This window comes from Oncorhynchus masou, chromosome 13, assembly GCF_036934945.1.
Source record: "Oncorhynchus masou masou isolate Uvic2021 chromosome 13, UVic_Omas_1.1, whole genome shotgun sequence".
Taxonomy (NCBI): domain Eukaryota; kingdom Metazoa; phylum Chordata; class Actinopteri; order Salmoniformes; family Salmonidae; genus Oncorhynchus; species Oncorhynchus masou.
In genome coordinates, this window is record NC_088224.1 from 3402908 (window position 1) to 3417907 (window position 15000).

The following is a 15000-nucleotide window of genomic DNA, read 5'->3' on the forward strand; positions in this document are numbered from 1 at the left end:
ATCAATGACTTACACCAGGGACAACTAGCCTAATCAATGACTTACACCAGGGACAACTAGCCTGATCAATGACTTACACCAGGGACAACTAGCCTGATCAATGACTTACACCAGGGACAACTAGCCTGATCAATGACTTACACCAGGGACAACTAGCCTGATCAATGACTTACACCAGGGACAACTAGCCTAATCAATGACTTACACCAGGGACAACTAGCCTAATCAATGACTTACACCAGGGACAACTAGCCTAATCAATGACTTACACCAGGGACAACTAGCCTAATCAATGACTTACACCAGTGACAACTAGCCTGATCAATGACTTACACCAGGGACAACGAGCCTAATCAATGACTTACACCAGGGACAACTAGCCTAATCAATGACTTACACCAGGGACAACTAGCCTGTTCAATGACTTACACCAGGGACAACTAGCCTGATCAATGACTTACACCAGGGACAACTAGCCTGATCAATGACTTACATCGGGGACAACTAGCCTGATCAATGACTTACACCAGGGACAACTAGCCTGATCAATGACTTACACCAGGGACAACTAGCCTGATCAATGACTTACACTGGGGACAACTAGCCTGATCAATGAATCACACCAGGGACAACTGGCCTAATCTATTAATCACATCAAGGATAACTGGCCTAATCAATTAATCACATCAGGGACAACTGGCCTAATTAATAAATCACATCAGGGACAAAGGGCCTAATCAATAAATCACACCAGGGACAACTAATCTAAAACACATGGGACACCTTGGTATGCTCTAAAACACCTGGGACACCTTGGTCTGCTCTAAATCACCTGAGACACCTTGGTCTGCTCTAAATCACCTGAGACACCTTGGTCTGCTCTAAATCACCTGAGACACCTTGGTCTGCTCTAAATCACCTGAGACACCTTGGTCTGCTCTAAAACACCTGAGACACCTTGGTCTGCTCTAAAACACCTGAGACACCTTGGTCTGCTCTAAAACACCTGAGACACCTTGGTCTGCTTTAAAACACCTGAGACACCTTGGTCTGCTCTAAATCACCTGAGACACCTTGGTCTGCTCTAAAACACCTGAGACACCTTGGTCTGCTCTAAATCACCTGAGACACCTTGGTCTGCTCTAAAACACCTGAGACACCTTGGTCTGCTCTAAAACACCTGAGACACCTTGGTCTGCTCTAAATCACCTGAGACACCTTGGTCTGCTCTAAAACACCTGAGACACCTTGGTCTGCTCTAAATCACCTGAGACACCTTGGTCTGCTCTAAAACACCTGAGACACCTTGGTCTGCTCTAAAACACCTGAGACACCTTGGTCTGCTCTAAAACACCTGAGACACCTTGGTCTGCTTTAAAACACCTGAGACACCTTGGTCTGCTCTAAATCACCTGAGACACCTTGGTCTGCTCTAAAACACCTGAGACATCTTGGTCTGTTCTAAAACACCTGGGACACCTGAGACACCTTGGTCTGCTCTAAGACACCTGGGACACCTTGGTCTGCTCTAAATCACCTGAGACACCTTGGACTGCTCTAAAACACCTGAGACACCTTGGTCTGCTCTAAAACACCTGAGACACCTTGGTCTGCTCTAAATCACCTGAGACACCTTGGTCTGCTCTAAAACACCTGAGACACCTTGGTCTGCTCTAAAACACCTGAGACACCTGGGTCTGATCTAAGACACCTGGGACATCTTGGTCTGCTCTAAAACACCTGAGACATCTTGGTCTGTTCTAAAACACCTGGGACACCTGAGACACCTTGGTCTGCTCTCAAACACCTGAGACACCTGGGACACCTTGGTCTGCTCTGAGACACCTGGGACACTTTGGTCTGCTCTAGAACACCTGATACACCTGGGACACCTTGCTCTGTTCTAAAACACCTGGGACACCTGAGACACCTTGGTCTGCTCTCAAACACCTGAGACACCTGGGACACCTTGGTCTGCTCTGAGACACCTGGGACACTTTGGTCTGCTCTAGAACACCTGATACACCTGGGACACCTTGGTCTGCTCTAAAACACCTGAGACACCTTGGTCTGCTCTAAAACACCTGAGACACCTTGGTCTGCTCTAAAACACCTGATACACCTGGGACACCTTGGTCTGCTCTAAAACACCTGGGACACCTTGGTCTGTTCTAAAACACCTGGGACAACTGGGACTACTTGGTCTGCTCTAGAACACCTGAGACACCTGGGACACCTTGGTCTGCTCTAGAACACCTGATACACCTGGGACACCTTGGTCTGCTCTAAAACACCTGGGACACCTTGGTCTGTTCTAAAACACCTGGGACAACTGGGACTACTTGGTCTGCTCTAGAACACCTGAGACACCTGGGACACCTTGGTCTGCTCTAAAACACCTGAGACACCTTGGTCTGCTCTAAAACACCTGGGACACCTTGGTCTGCTCTAAAACACCTGGGACAACTGGGACTACTTGGTCTGCTCTAGAACACCTGAGACACCTGGGACACCTTGGTCTGCTCTAAAACACCTGGGACACATTGGTCTGCTCTAGAACACCTGGGACACCTTGGTCTGCTCTAAAACACCTGAGACACCTTGGTCTGTTCTAAAACACCTGGGACACCTTGGTCTGCTCTAAAACACCTGAGACACCTGGGACACCTTGGTCTGCTCTAAAACACCTGAGACACCTTGGTCTGTTCTAAAACACCTGAGACACCTTGGTCTGTTCTAAAACACCTGGGACACCTTGGTCTGCTCTAAAACACCTGAGACACCTTGGTCTGCTCTAAAACACATGGGACACCTTGGTCTGTTCTAAAACACCTGGGACACCTTGGTCTGCTCTAAAACACCTGAGACACCTGGGACACCTTGGTCTGCTCTAAAACACCTGAGACACCTTGGTCTGTTCTAAAACACCTGAGACACCTTGGTCTGTTCTAAAACACCTGGGACACCTTGGTCTGCTCTAAAACACCTGAGACACCTTGGTCTGCTCTAAAACACCTGGGACACCTTGGTCTGCTCTAAAACACCTGATACACCTGGGACACATTGGTCTGTTCTAGAACACCTGATACACCTGGGACACCTTGGTCTGCTCTAAAACACCTGATACACCTTGGTCTGTTCTAAAACACCTGGGACACCTTGGTCTGTTCTAAAACACCTGGGACACCTTGGTCTGCTCTAAAACACCTGGGACACCTTGGTCTGTTCTAAAACACCTGGGACACCTTGGTCTGCTCTAAAACACCTGGGACACCTTGGTCTGTTCTAAAACACCTGAGACACCTTGGTCTGTTCTAAAACACCTGGGACACCTTGGTCTGCTCTAAAACACCTGATACACCTGGGACACCTTGGTCTGCTCTAAAACACCTGAGACACCTTGGTCTGTTCTAAAACACCTGGGACACCTTGGTCTGTTCTAAAACACCTGAGACACCTTGGTCTGTTCTAAAACACCTGGGACACCTTGGTCTGCTCTAAAACACCTGAGACACCTTGGTCTGCTCTAAAACACCTGGGACACCTTGGTCTGCTCTAAAACACCTGGGACAACTGGGACTACTTGGTCTGCTCTAGAACACCTGAGACACCTGGGACACCTTGGTCTGCTCTAAAACACCTGGGACACATTGGTCTGCTCTAGAACACCTGAGACACCTGGGACACCTTGGTCTGCTCTAGAACACCTGGGACACATTGGTCTGCTCTAGAACACCTGAGACACCTGGGACACATTGGTCTGCTCTAGAACACCTGAGACACCTGGGACACCTTGGTCTGCTCTAAAACACCTGAGACACCTGGGACACCTTGGTCTGCTCTAAAACACCTGAGACACCTGGGACACCTTGGTCTGCTCTAAAACACCTGAGACACCTGGGACACCTTGGTCTGCTCTAAAACACCTGAGACACCTGTGACATCTTGGTCTGCTCTAAAACACCTGAGACACCTGTGACATCTTGGTCTGCTCTAAAACACCTGAGACACCTGGGACACCTTGGTCTGCTCTAAAACACCTGAGACACCTGGGACACCTTGGTCTGCTCTAAAACACCTGAGACACCTGTGACATCTTGGTCTGCTCTAAAACACCTGAGACACCTGATACACATTGGTCTGCTCTAAAACACCTGAGACACCTGGGACACCTTGGTCTGCTCTAAAACACCTGAGACACCTGTGACATCTTGGTCTGCTCTAAAACACCTGAGACACCTGGGACACCTTGGTCTGCTCTAAAACACCTGAGACACCTGGGACACCTTGGTCTGCTCTAAAACACCTGAGACACCTGTGACATCTTGGTCTGCTCTAAAACACCTGAGACACCTGATACACATTGGTCTGCTCTAAAACACCTGAGACACCTGGGACACCTTGGTCTGCTCTAAAACACCTGGGACACCTGTGACATCTTGGTCTGCTCTAAAACACCTGAGACACCTGTGACATCTTGGTCTGCTCTAAAACACCTGAGACACCTGTGACATCTTGGTCTGCTCTAAAACACCTGGGACACCTTGGTCTGCTCTAAAACACCTGAGACACCTGTGACATCTTGGTCTGCTCTAAAACACCTGAGACACCTGGGACATCTTGGTCTGCTCTAAAACACCTGGGACACATTGGTCTGCTCTAGAACACCTGATACACCTGGGACACCTTGGTCTGCTCTAAAACACCTGAGACACCTTGGTCTGCTCTAAAACACCTGAGACACCTTGGTCTGCTCTAAAACACCTGGGACACCTTGGTCTGTTCTAAAACACCTGGGACTACTTGGTCTGCTCTAAAACACCTGAGACACCTGGGACACCTTGGTCTGCTCTAAAACACCTGATACACCTGGGACACCTTGGTCTGCTCTAGAACACCTGATACACCTGGGACACCTTGGTCTGCTCTAAAACACCTGGGACACCTTGGTCTGTTCTAAAACACCTGGGACACCTTGGTCTGTTCTAAAACACCTGAGACACCTTGGTCTGCTCTAAAACACCTGGGACACCTTGGTCTGCTCTAAAACACCTGAGACACCTTGGTCTGTTCTAAAACACCTGGGACACCTTGGTCTGTTCTAAAACACCTGAGACACCTTGGTCTGTTCTAAAACACCTGGACTACTTGGTCTGCTCTAAAACACCTGATACACCTGGGACATCTTGGTCTGCTCTAAAACACCTGGGACACCTTGGTCTGTTCTAAAACACCTGGGACAACTGGGACACCTTGGTCTGCTCTAAAACACCTGGGACACCTTGGTCTGTTCTAAAACACCTGGGACTACTTGGTCTGCTCTAGAACACCTGAGACACCTGGGACACCTTGGTCTGCTCTAGAACACCTGATACACCTGGGACACCTTGGTCTGCTCTAGAACACCTGAGACACCTGGGACACCTTGGTCTGCTCTAGAACACCTGATACACCTGGGACACCTTGGTCTGCTCTAAAACACCTGGGACACATTGGTCTGTTCTAAAACACCTGGGACACCTTGGTCTGTTCTAAAACACCTGAGACACCTTGGTCTGCTCTAAAACACCTGGGACACCTTGGTCTGCTCTAAAACACCTGGGACAACTGGGACTACTTGGTCTGCTCTAGAACACCTGAGACACCTGAGACACCTTGGTCTGTTCTAAAACACCTGGGACACCTTGGTCTGTTCTAAAACACCTGGGACACCTTGGTCTGCTCTAAAACACATGAGACACCTTGGTCTGTTCTAAAACACCTGGGACACCTTGGTCTGCTCTAAAACACCTGAGACACCTTGGTCTGCTCTAAAACACCTGAGACACCTTGGTCTGCTCTAAAACACCTGAGACACCTTGGTCTGCTCTAAAACACATGGGACACCTTGGTCTGCTCTAAAACACCTGGGACAACTGGGACTACTTGGTCTGCTCTAGAACACCTGAGACACCTTGGTCTGCTCTAAAACACCTGGGACACATTGGTCTGCTCTAGAACACCTGATACACCTGGGACACCTTGGTCTGCTCTAAAACACCTGAGACACCTTGGTCTGCTCTAGAACACCTGGGACACCTTGGTCTGCTCTAGAACACCTGGGACACATTGGTCTGCTCTAGAACACCTGGGACACCTTGGTCTGCTCTAAAACACCTGGGACACATTGGTCTGCTCTAGAACACCTGGGACACCTTGGTCTGCTCTAGAACACCTGGGACACCTTGGTCTGTTCTAAAACACCTGGGACACATTGGTCTGCTCTAGAACACCTGGGACACCTTGGTCTGCTCTAAAACACCTGGGACACCTTGGTCTGTTCTAAAACACCTGGGACACCTTGGTCTGCTCTAAAACACCTGAGACACCTTGGTCTGTTCTAAAACACCTGAGACACCTTGGTCTGTTCTAAAACACCTGGGACACCTTGGTCTGCTCTAGAACACCTGGGACACCTTGGTCTGCTCTAAAACACCTGGGACACCTTGGTCTGTTCTAAAACACCTGGGACACCTTGGTCTGCTCTAAAACACCTGAGACACCTTGGTCTGTTCTAAAACACCTGGGACACCTTGGTCTGTTCTAAAACACCTGAGACACCTTGGTCTGTTCTAAAACACCTGGGACACCTTGGTCTGCTCTAAAACACCTGAGACACCTTGGTCTGCTCTAAAACACCTGGGACACCTTGGTCTGCTCTAAAACACCTGGGACAACTGGGACTACTTGGTCTGCTCTAGAACACCTGAGACACCTGGGACACCTTGGTCTGCTCTAAAACACCTGGGACACATTGGTCTGCTCTAGAACACCTGATACACCTGGGACACCTTGGTCTGCTCTAAAACACCTGAGACACCTTGGTCTGCTCTAAAACACCTGAGACACCTTGGTCTGCTCTAAAACACCTGAGACACCTGGGACACCTTGGTCTGCTCTAAAACACCTGAGACACCTTGGTCTGTTCTAAAACACCTGGGACACCTTGTCTGTTCTAAAACACCTGGGACTACTTGGTCTGCTCTAGAACACCTGATACACCTGGGACACCTTGGTCTGCTCTAAAACACCTGAGACACCTTGGTCTGTTCTAAAACACCTGGGACACCTTGGTCTGTTCTAAAACACCTGGGACTACTTGGTCTGCTCTAGAACACCTGATACACCTGGGACACCTTGGTCTGCTCTAAAACACCTGAGACACCTGGGACACCTTGGTCTGCTCTAAAACACCTGAGACACCTTGGTCTGCTCTAAAACACCTGGGACACCTTGGTCTGTTCTAAAACACCTGGGACACCTGGGTCTGCTCTAAGACACCTGGGACTACTTGGTCTGCTCTAAAACACCCGAGACACCTGGGACACCTTGGTCTGCTCTAAAACACCTGGGACACCTGGGTCTACTCTAAAACACCTGAGACACCTTGGTCTGCTCTAAGACACCTGGAACTCCTTGGTCTGCTCTAAAACACCTGAGACACCTTGGTCTGCTCTAAAACACCTGAGACACCTGGGTCTGCTTTAAAAAACCTGAGGTCACCTTAGTCTGATCTAAATCACCCGAGACACCTGGGACACCTTGGTCTGCTCTAAGACACCTGGGACACCTTGGTCTGCTCTAAAACACCTGGAACTCCTTGGTCTGCTCTAAGACACCTGGGACACCTTGGTCTGCTCTAAGACACCTGGAACTCCTTGGTCTGCTCTAAAACACATGGAACAACATTGACAGTTGAATCAGGTGTTTTGCTGCAGGGCTGAAACTAAACCCTGCCAATTCCTGTAGTTATTTCCAAACATCGTTGGAGACCTCTGAATAATCATCAGTCCAGTTCCCATCATCTTTGTTTTATTTTACCTTTATTTAACTAGGCAAGTCAGTTAAGAACAAATTCTTGTTTTCAATGACGGCCTAGGAACAGTGGGTTAACTGCCTTGTTCAGGAGCAGAACAATATATTTGAATCTTGTCAGCTCGTGGACTCGATCTTGCAACTTTTCGGTTACTAGTCCAACGCTCTAACCACTAGGCTACGCTGATCTACATAAGGAAGAGGTTAGAGGTTCGGATCTGGTCCAGCTGATTGGCTTACATTGGTCTCCACATCTGTCAGTTTGAGGGTCTGCTCAGCTGATTTGCTGAGGAGGTTGGTCCCGATCTCCAACATGGCCGCCGTCTGGGTGTGAAGCGCGTTCCTCTTCATCTCCTCCATCGCAGAATGCAGGTTTTCCTGGATGGACCTCTCCAGCTGGAATACAGAGGATAATAGGAACATGGTCGGGAGAGAGAGAGATATACAGGGAATATAGGGAATATGGACAGGAGAGAGACATATACAGGGAATACCCGGAAAATGGTCAGGAGAGAGCGATATACAGGGAATACCTGGAATATGGTCAGGAGAGAGACATACAGGGAACACCAGGAATATGGTCAGGAGAGAGAGATATACAGGGAATACCAGGAATATGGTCAGGAGAGAGACATATACAGGGAATACCAGGAATATGGTCAGGAGAGAGACATATACAGGGAATACCAGGAATATGGTCAGGAGATAGACATATACAGTCAATACCAGGAATATGGTAAGGAGAGAGACATATACAGGGAATACCAGGAATATGGTCAGGAGATAGACATATACAGTCAATACCAGGAATATGGTAAGGAGAGAGACATATACAGGGAATACCAGGAATATGGTCAGGAGAGAGACATATACAGGGAATACCAGGAATATGGTCAGGAGAGAGACATATACAGGGAATACCAGGAATATGGTCAGGAGAGAGAGATACAGGGAAAACCAGGAATATGGTCAGGAGAGAGAGAGCTATACAGGGAATACCCGGAAAATGGTCAGGAGAGAGACATATACAGGGAATACCAGGAATATGGTCAGGAGAGAGACATATACAGGGAATACCAGGAAAATGGTCATTAGAGAGACATATACAGGTAATACCTGGAATATGGTCAGGAGAGAGACATATACAGGGAATACCAGGAAAATGGTCAGGAGAGAGACATATACAGGGAATACCAGGAATATGGTCAGGAGAGAGACATATACAGGGAATACCAGGAATATGGTCAGGAGAGAGAGATACAGGGAAAACCAGGAATATGGTCAGGAGAGAGACATATACAGGGAATACCAGGAATATGGTCAGGAGAGAGAGATACAGGGAAAACCAGGAATATGGTCAGGAGAGAGAGAGAGATACAGGGAAAACCAGGAATATGGTCAGGAGAAAGAGAGATATACAGGGAATACCAGGAATATGGTCAGGAGAGAGACATATACAGGGAATACCAGGAATATGGTCAGGAGAGAGAGGTACAGGGAAAACCAGGAATATTGTCAGGAGAGAGAGAGAGATACAGGGAAAACCAGGAATATGGTCTGGAGAGAGAGACATACAGGGAATACCAGGAATATGGTCAGGAGAGAGAGACATACAGGGAATACCAGGAATACGGTCAGGAGAGAGAGAGAGATATACAGGGAATACCAGGAATATGATCAGGAGTCAGAGGGAGATATACAGGGAATACCAGGAATATGGTCAGGAGAGAGAAGGAGATATACAGGGAATACCAGGGAAATGGTCAGGAGTGAGAGATATACAGGGAAAATCTTCAGGAGAGAGATATGTACAGGGAATATGGTCAGTAGAGAGAGATATACAGGGGAAACCAGGAATATCATCAGGAGAGAGAGAGATGTATACAGGGAATACCTGGAATGTGGTCAATAGAGAGAGATGTAATGGGAATACCAGGAATACGGTCAGGAGAGAGAGATATACAGGGAATACCAGGAATATTGTCAGTAGAATGAGAGATAAAGGGAATACCATGAATATGGTCAGGAGAGAGAGATATATATACAGGGAATTCCAGGAATATGGTCAGGAGAGAGATATACAGGGAATACCAGGAATATGGTCAGGAGAGAGAGATGTAATGGGAATACCAGGAATACGGTCAGGAGAGAGAGATATACAGGGAATACCAGGAATATTGTCAGTAGAATGAGAGATAAAGGGAATACCATGAATATGGTCAGGAGAGAGAGATATATATACAGGGAATTCCAGGAATATGGTCAGGAGAGAGATATACAGGGAATACCAGGAATATGGTCTGGAGAGAGAGGTTTACAGGGAATAGCAGGAATTTGGCCAGGAGAAAGAGAAATACAGGAAATACCAGGAAAACGGTCAGGAGAGAATACCAGGAATATGGTCAGAAGAGATAGAGATACAAGGAATACCAGGAAAACAGTCAGGAGAGAATACAAGGAATATGGTCAGGAGAGATATGGATAAAGGGAATACCAGGAATATGGTCAGGAGAGAGAAGGAGATATACAGGGAATACCAATTGAAATGGTCAGGAGTGAGAGATATACATTGAAAATGGTCAGGAGAGAGATACAGGGAAAACCAGGAATATGGTCAGGAGAGAGGGAGATATATGCAGGGAATAGCAGGAATATGGTCAATAGAGAGAGATGTACAGGGAATACCGTGAATAAGGTCAGGAGAGAGATATACACGGAATACCAGGAATATTGTCAGGAGAGAGAGATGTAATGGGAATACCAGGAATATTGTCAGGAGAGAGAGATATACAGGGAATACCAGGAATATTGTCAGGAGAGAGAGATATACAGGGAATACCAGGAAAATGGTCAGGAGAGAGCGATACAGGGAATACCAGGAATATGGTCAGGAGATAGACATATACAGGGAATACCAGGAATATGGTCAGGAGAGAGACATACAGGTAATACGGTCAGGAGAGAGAGATATACAGGGAATACCAGGAAAATGGTCAGGAGAGAGATACAGGGAATACCAGGAATATGGTCAGGAGAGAGACATATACAGGTAATACCAGGAAAATGGTCAGGAGAGAGACATATACATGGAATACCAGGAATATGGTCAGGAGAGAGAGATATACAGAGAATACCAGGAATATGGTCTGGAGAGAAAGACACAGGGAATACCAGGATTTTTTAAGGAAGGAGAGATTCAGGGAATACCATGAACATGGTCAGGAGAGAGAGAAATACAGGGAATAACAGGAATATGGTCAGGAGAGAGAGATATATAGGGAATACCAGGAAAATGGTCAGGAGAGAGACATATACATGGAATACCAGGAATATGGTCAGGAGAGAGAGATATACAGAGAATACCAGGAATATGGTCTGGAGAGAAAGACACAGGGAATACCAGGATTTTTAAGGAAGGAGAGATTCAGGGAATACCATGAACATGGTCAGGAGAGAGAGAAATACAGGGAATAACAGGAATATGGTCAGGAGAGAGAGATATATAGGGAATACCAGGAATATGGTCAGGAGAGAGACATACGGGGAATACGGTCAGGAGAGAGACATACAGGGAATATGGTCAGGAGAGAGAGATATATAGGGAATACCAGGAATATGGCCAGGAGAGAGACATACAGGGAATATGGTCAGGAGAGAGAGATACATAGGGAATACCAGGAAAATGGTCAGGAGAGAGACATATACATGGAATACCAGGAATATGGTCAAGAGAGAGAGAAATACAGGGAATACCAGGAATATGGTCAGGAGAGAGAGATATATAGGGAAAACCAGGAATATGGTCAGGAGAGAGACATACAGGGAATATGGTCAGGAGAGAGATATATATAGGGAATACCAGGAATATGGTCAGGAGAGAGACATACAGGAAATACGGTCAGGAGAGAGAGATATACATGGAATACCAGGAAAATCGTCTGAATAGAGATATACAGGGAATACCAGGAATATGGTCTGGAGAGAGATATACATGGAATACCAGGAATATGGTCTGGAGAGAGAGAAATACAGGGAATACCAGGAATACTGTAAGGAGAGAAAGATATAGAGGGAATACCAGGAATATGGTAAGGAGCTAGAGATATACACGGAATACCAGGAACATGGTCAGGAGAGGACATACAGGGAATACTTTGGTAGACATGGGAATATCTGTACAGACCAGACAGGGAGGTATTCAGGTATTCACAGACTATATACAGACCATACAGGGAGGTATTCAGGTATTCACAGACTCTATACAGACCAGACAGGGAGGTATTCAGAAGCTCTATACAGACCAGACTGCGAGGTATTCAGAGGCTCTATACAGACCATACAGCGAGGTATTCAGAGGCTCTATACAGACCAGACAGCGAGGTATTCAGAGGCTATATACAGACCAGACAGGGAGGTATTCAGAGGCTTTTTACAGACCAGACAGCGAGGTATTCAGAGGCTCTATACAGACCAGACAGGGAGGTATTCAGAGTCTCTATACAGACCAGACAGGGAGGTATTCAGGTATTCAGAGGCTCTTTACAGACCAGACAGGGAGGTTTTCTGAGGCTTTATACGGACCAGACAGGGAGGTATTCAGAGGCTCTATACAGACCAGACAGGGAGGTATTCAGAGACTCTATACAGACTAGACAGGGAGGTATTCAGAGGCTCTATACAGACCAGACAGGGAGGTATTCAGAGACTCTATACAGACCAGACAGGGAGGTATTCAGAGGCTTTAAACAGACCAGACAGGGAGGAATTCAGAGACTCTAAACAGACCAGACAGGGAGGTATTCAGAGGCTCTACACAGACCAGACAGGGAGGTATTCAGGTATTCAGAGGCTATATACAGACCAGACAGGGAGGTATTCAGAGGCTCTATACAGACCAGACAGGGAGGTATTCAGAGACTCTATACAGACCAGACAGGGAGGTATTCAGAGACTCTATACAGACTAGACAGGGAGGTATTCAGAGGCTCTATACAGACCAGACAGGGAGGTATTCAGAGACTCTATACAGACCGGACAGGGAGGTATTCAGAGACTCTATACAGACCAGACAGGGAGGTATTCAGAGACTCTATACAGACCAGACAGGGAGGTATTCAGAGAGTCTATACAGATAAGACAGGGAGGTATTCAGGTATTCAGAGACTCTATACAGACCAGAAAGGGAGGTATTCAGAGACTCTATACAGACCTGACAGTGAGGTATTCAGAGTCTCTATACAGACCAGTCAGGGAGGTATTCAGAGTCTCTATACAGACCAGACATCGAGGTATTCAGAGACTCTATACAGACCAGACAGGGAGGTATTCAGGTATTCAGAGGCTCTATACAGACCAGACAGGGAGGTATTCAGAGACTCTATACAGACCAGACAGGGAGGTATTCAGAGGCTCTATACAGACCAGACAGGGAGGTATTCAGAGACTCTATACAGACCAGACAGGGAGGTATTCAGAGGCTCTATACAGACCAGACAGGGAGGTATTCAGAGACTCTATACAGACCAGACATCGAGGTATTCAGAGGCTCTATACAGACCAGACAGGGAGGTATTCTGAGGCTCTATACAGACCATACAGGGAGGTATTCAGAGGCTTTCCCAGCAGAGGTTATAAGGCAGTGTTTCCCAAACTTGGTCCTCTGCACCACGAGGGGTGCACGTTTTGGTTTCTGCTGTAACAGTATGCTGCTGAAACAAACGATCAAGGCTTGATGATTAGTTGATTGTTTGAATCAGCTGTATAGTGCTGGGGCAAAAACCAAAATGGTCACCCAGGGGAGGGGGTTGTTGGGGGGGATCAGGTTAGTCTTGTGATAAAGGTAAACTGATCCCTGATCTGTGCAGAAGGGAAACTCCTGTCCAGGTGCTTCCTGTTTTTATCAACAGCGAGGTCAGGGGTTATGTCTCTTACACAGTACCAGTAAAAAGTTTGGACACACCTACTCATACCAGGGTTTATCTTTATTTTGACTATCTTTGTAGAATAATAGTGAAGACATCAACACTGTGAAATAACACACATGGATTCACCTTTTCCACCTTGTCACAACACAACTGATTGGCTCAAACGCATTAAGAAGGAAAGAAATTCCACAAATTAACTTTTAACAAGGCCAACCTGTTAATTGAAATGCATTCCAGGTCACTAACACATGAAGCTGGTTGAGAGAATGCCAAGAGTGTGTAAAGCTGTCATCAAGGCAAAGGGTGTCTACTTTGAAGAATTTAAAATATTAAATATATTTTGATTTGTTTAACACTTTTTTGGTTACTATATTATTCCATGTGGTTTTTTTTATAGTTTTGACATCTACACTATTATTCTCAAATGTAGAAAATGTTTTAAAAACTAAAATAAAAACCCTGGAATGAGTAGGAGTGTCCAAACTGAGGTGTGTCCAAAGGCATTAGGCTCTTGATGTTTCTGTGTGGAATCGCACCAACCACAAATCCCACCAACCACCACTCAACAATGAAAACATAAATCACAGAAACATTTGGACTGGTGAGGAAAGGTGGCGACAGAGTTTGTGAACGACCTGCGATCCGCATCCAACAGTTCGGCCCTTTATTCTGATGGATAGAAACAAGGGAGAGGAGGGACTCACTCGCTGTGAAAAAAAACCCTAAAAAGTGCCATTGTCAATGACCTTTTAAACACAGACAACACCCTGCCTCGGTGTATTTAACACGTCTGGTTTAGTGGGTCATGGCCTTTGCTGGGTGAATAAACTCTAGAGATTTACTTGACAATGTTGTTTTCACTGATAAGGTCATCTGGGGAAAGATCTAGTCTACACACACACACACACACACACACACACACACACACACACACACAGAGGGAGACACACGGACACACACACACACACAGAGAGACACACACACACACAGAGAGAGACACACACACACACAGAGAAACACACGGACACACACACACACAGAGACACACACACACACAGAGAGACACACACACACACACAGAAACACACGGACACACACACACACAGAGACACACACACACACAGAGAGACACACACACACACACAGAGAGAGACACACACACACACAGAGACACACAGACACACACACAGAGAGAGAGAGTGTGTGTGTGTGTGAGCGTGCG

At 46.7% G+C, this 15000-nt stretch overlaps 1 protein-coding gene across 1 annotated transcript in view; it reads right to left on the reverse strand.

The window, feature by feature from the left end:
* The window catches only part of LOC135551654 (angiopoietin-2-like), a 98407-nt gene that overhangs the window by 76643 nt on the left and 6764 nt on the right, over nt 1-15000 (reverse strand). Inside the window, exon 2 of the mRNA XM_064982834.1 lies at nt 8095-8250. Within this exon, the coding sequence (XP_064838906.1) occupies nt 8095-8250 (156 nt within the window). The remainder of the gene's footprint in view (nt 1-8094; nt 8251-15000) is intronic.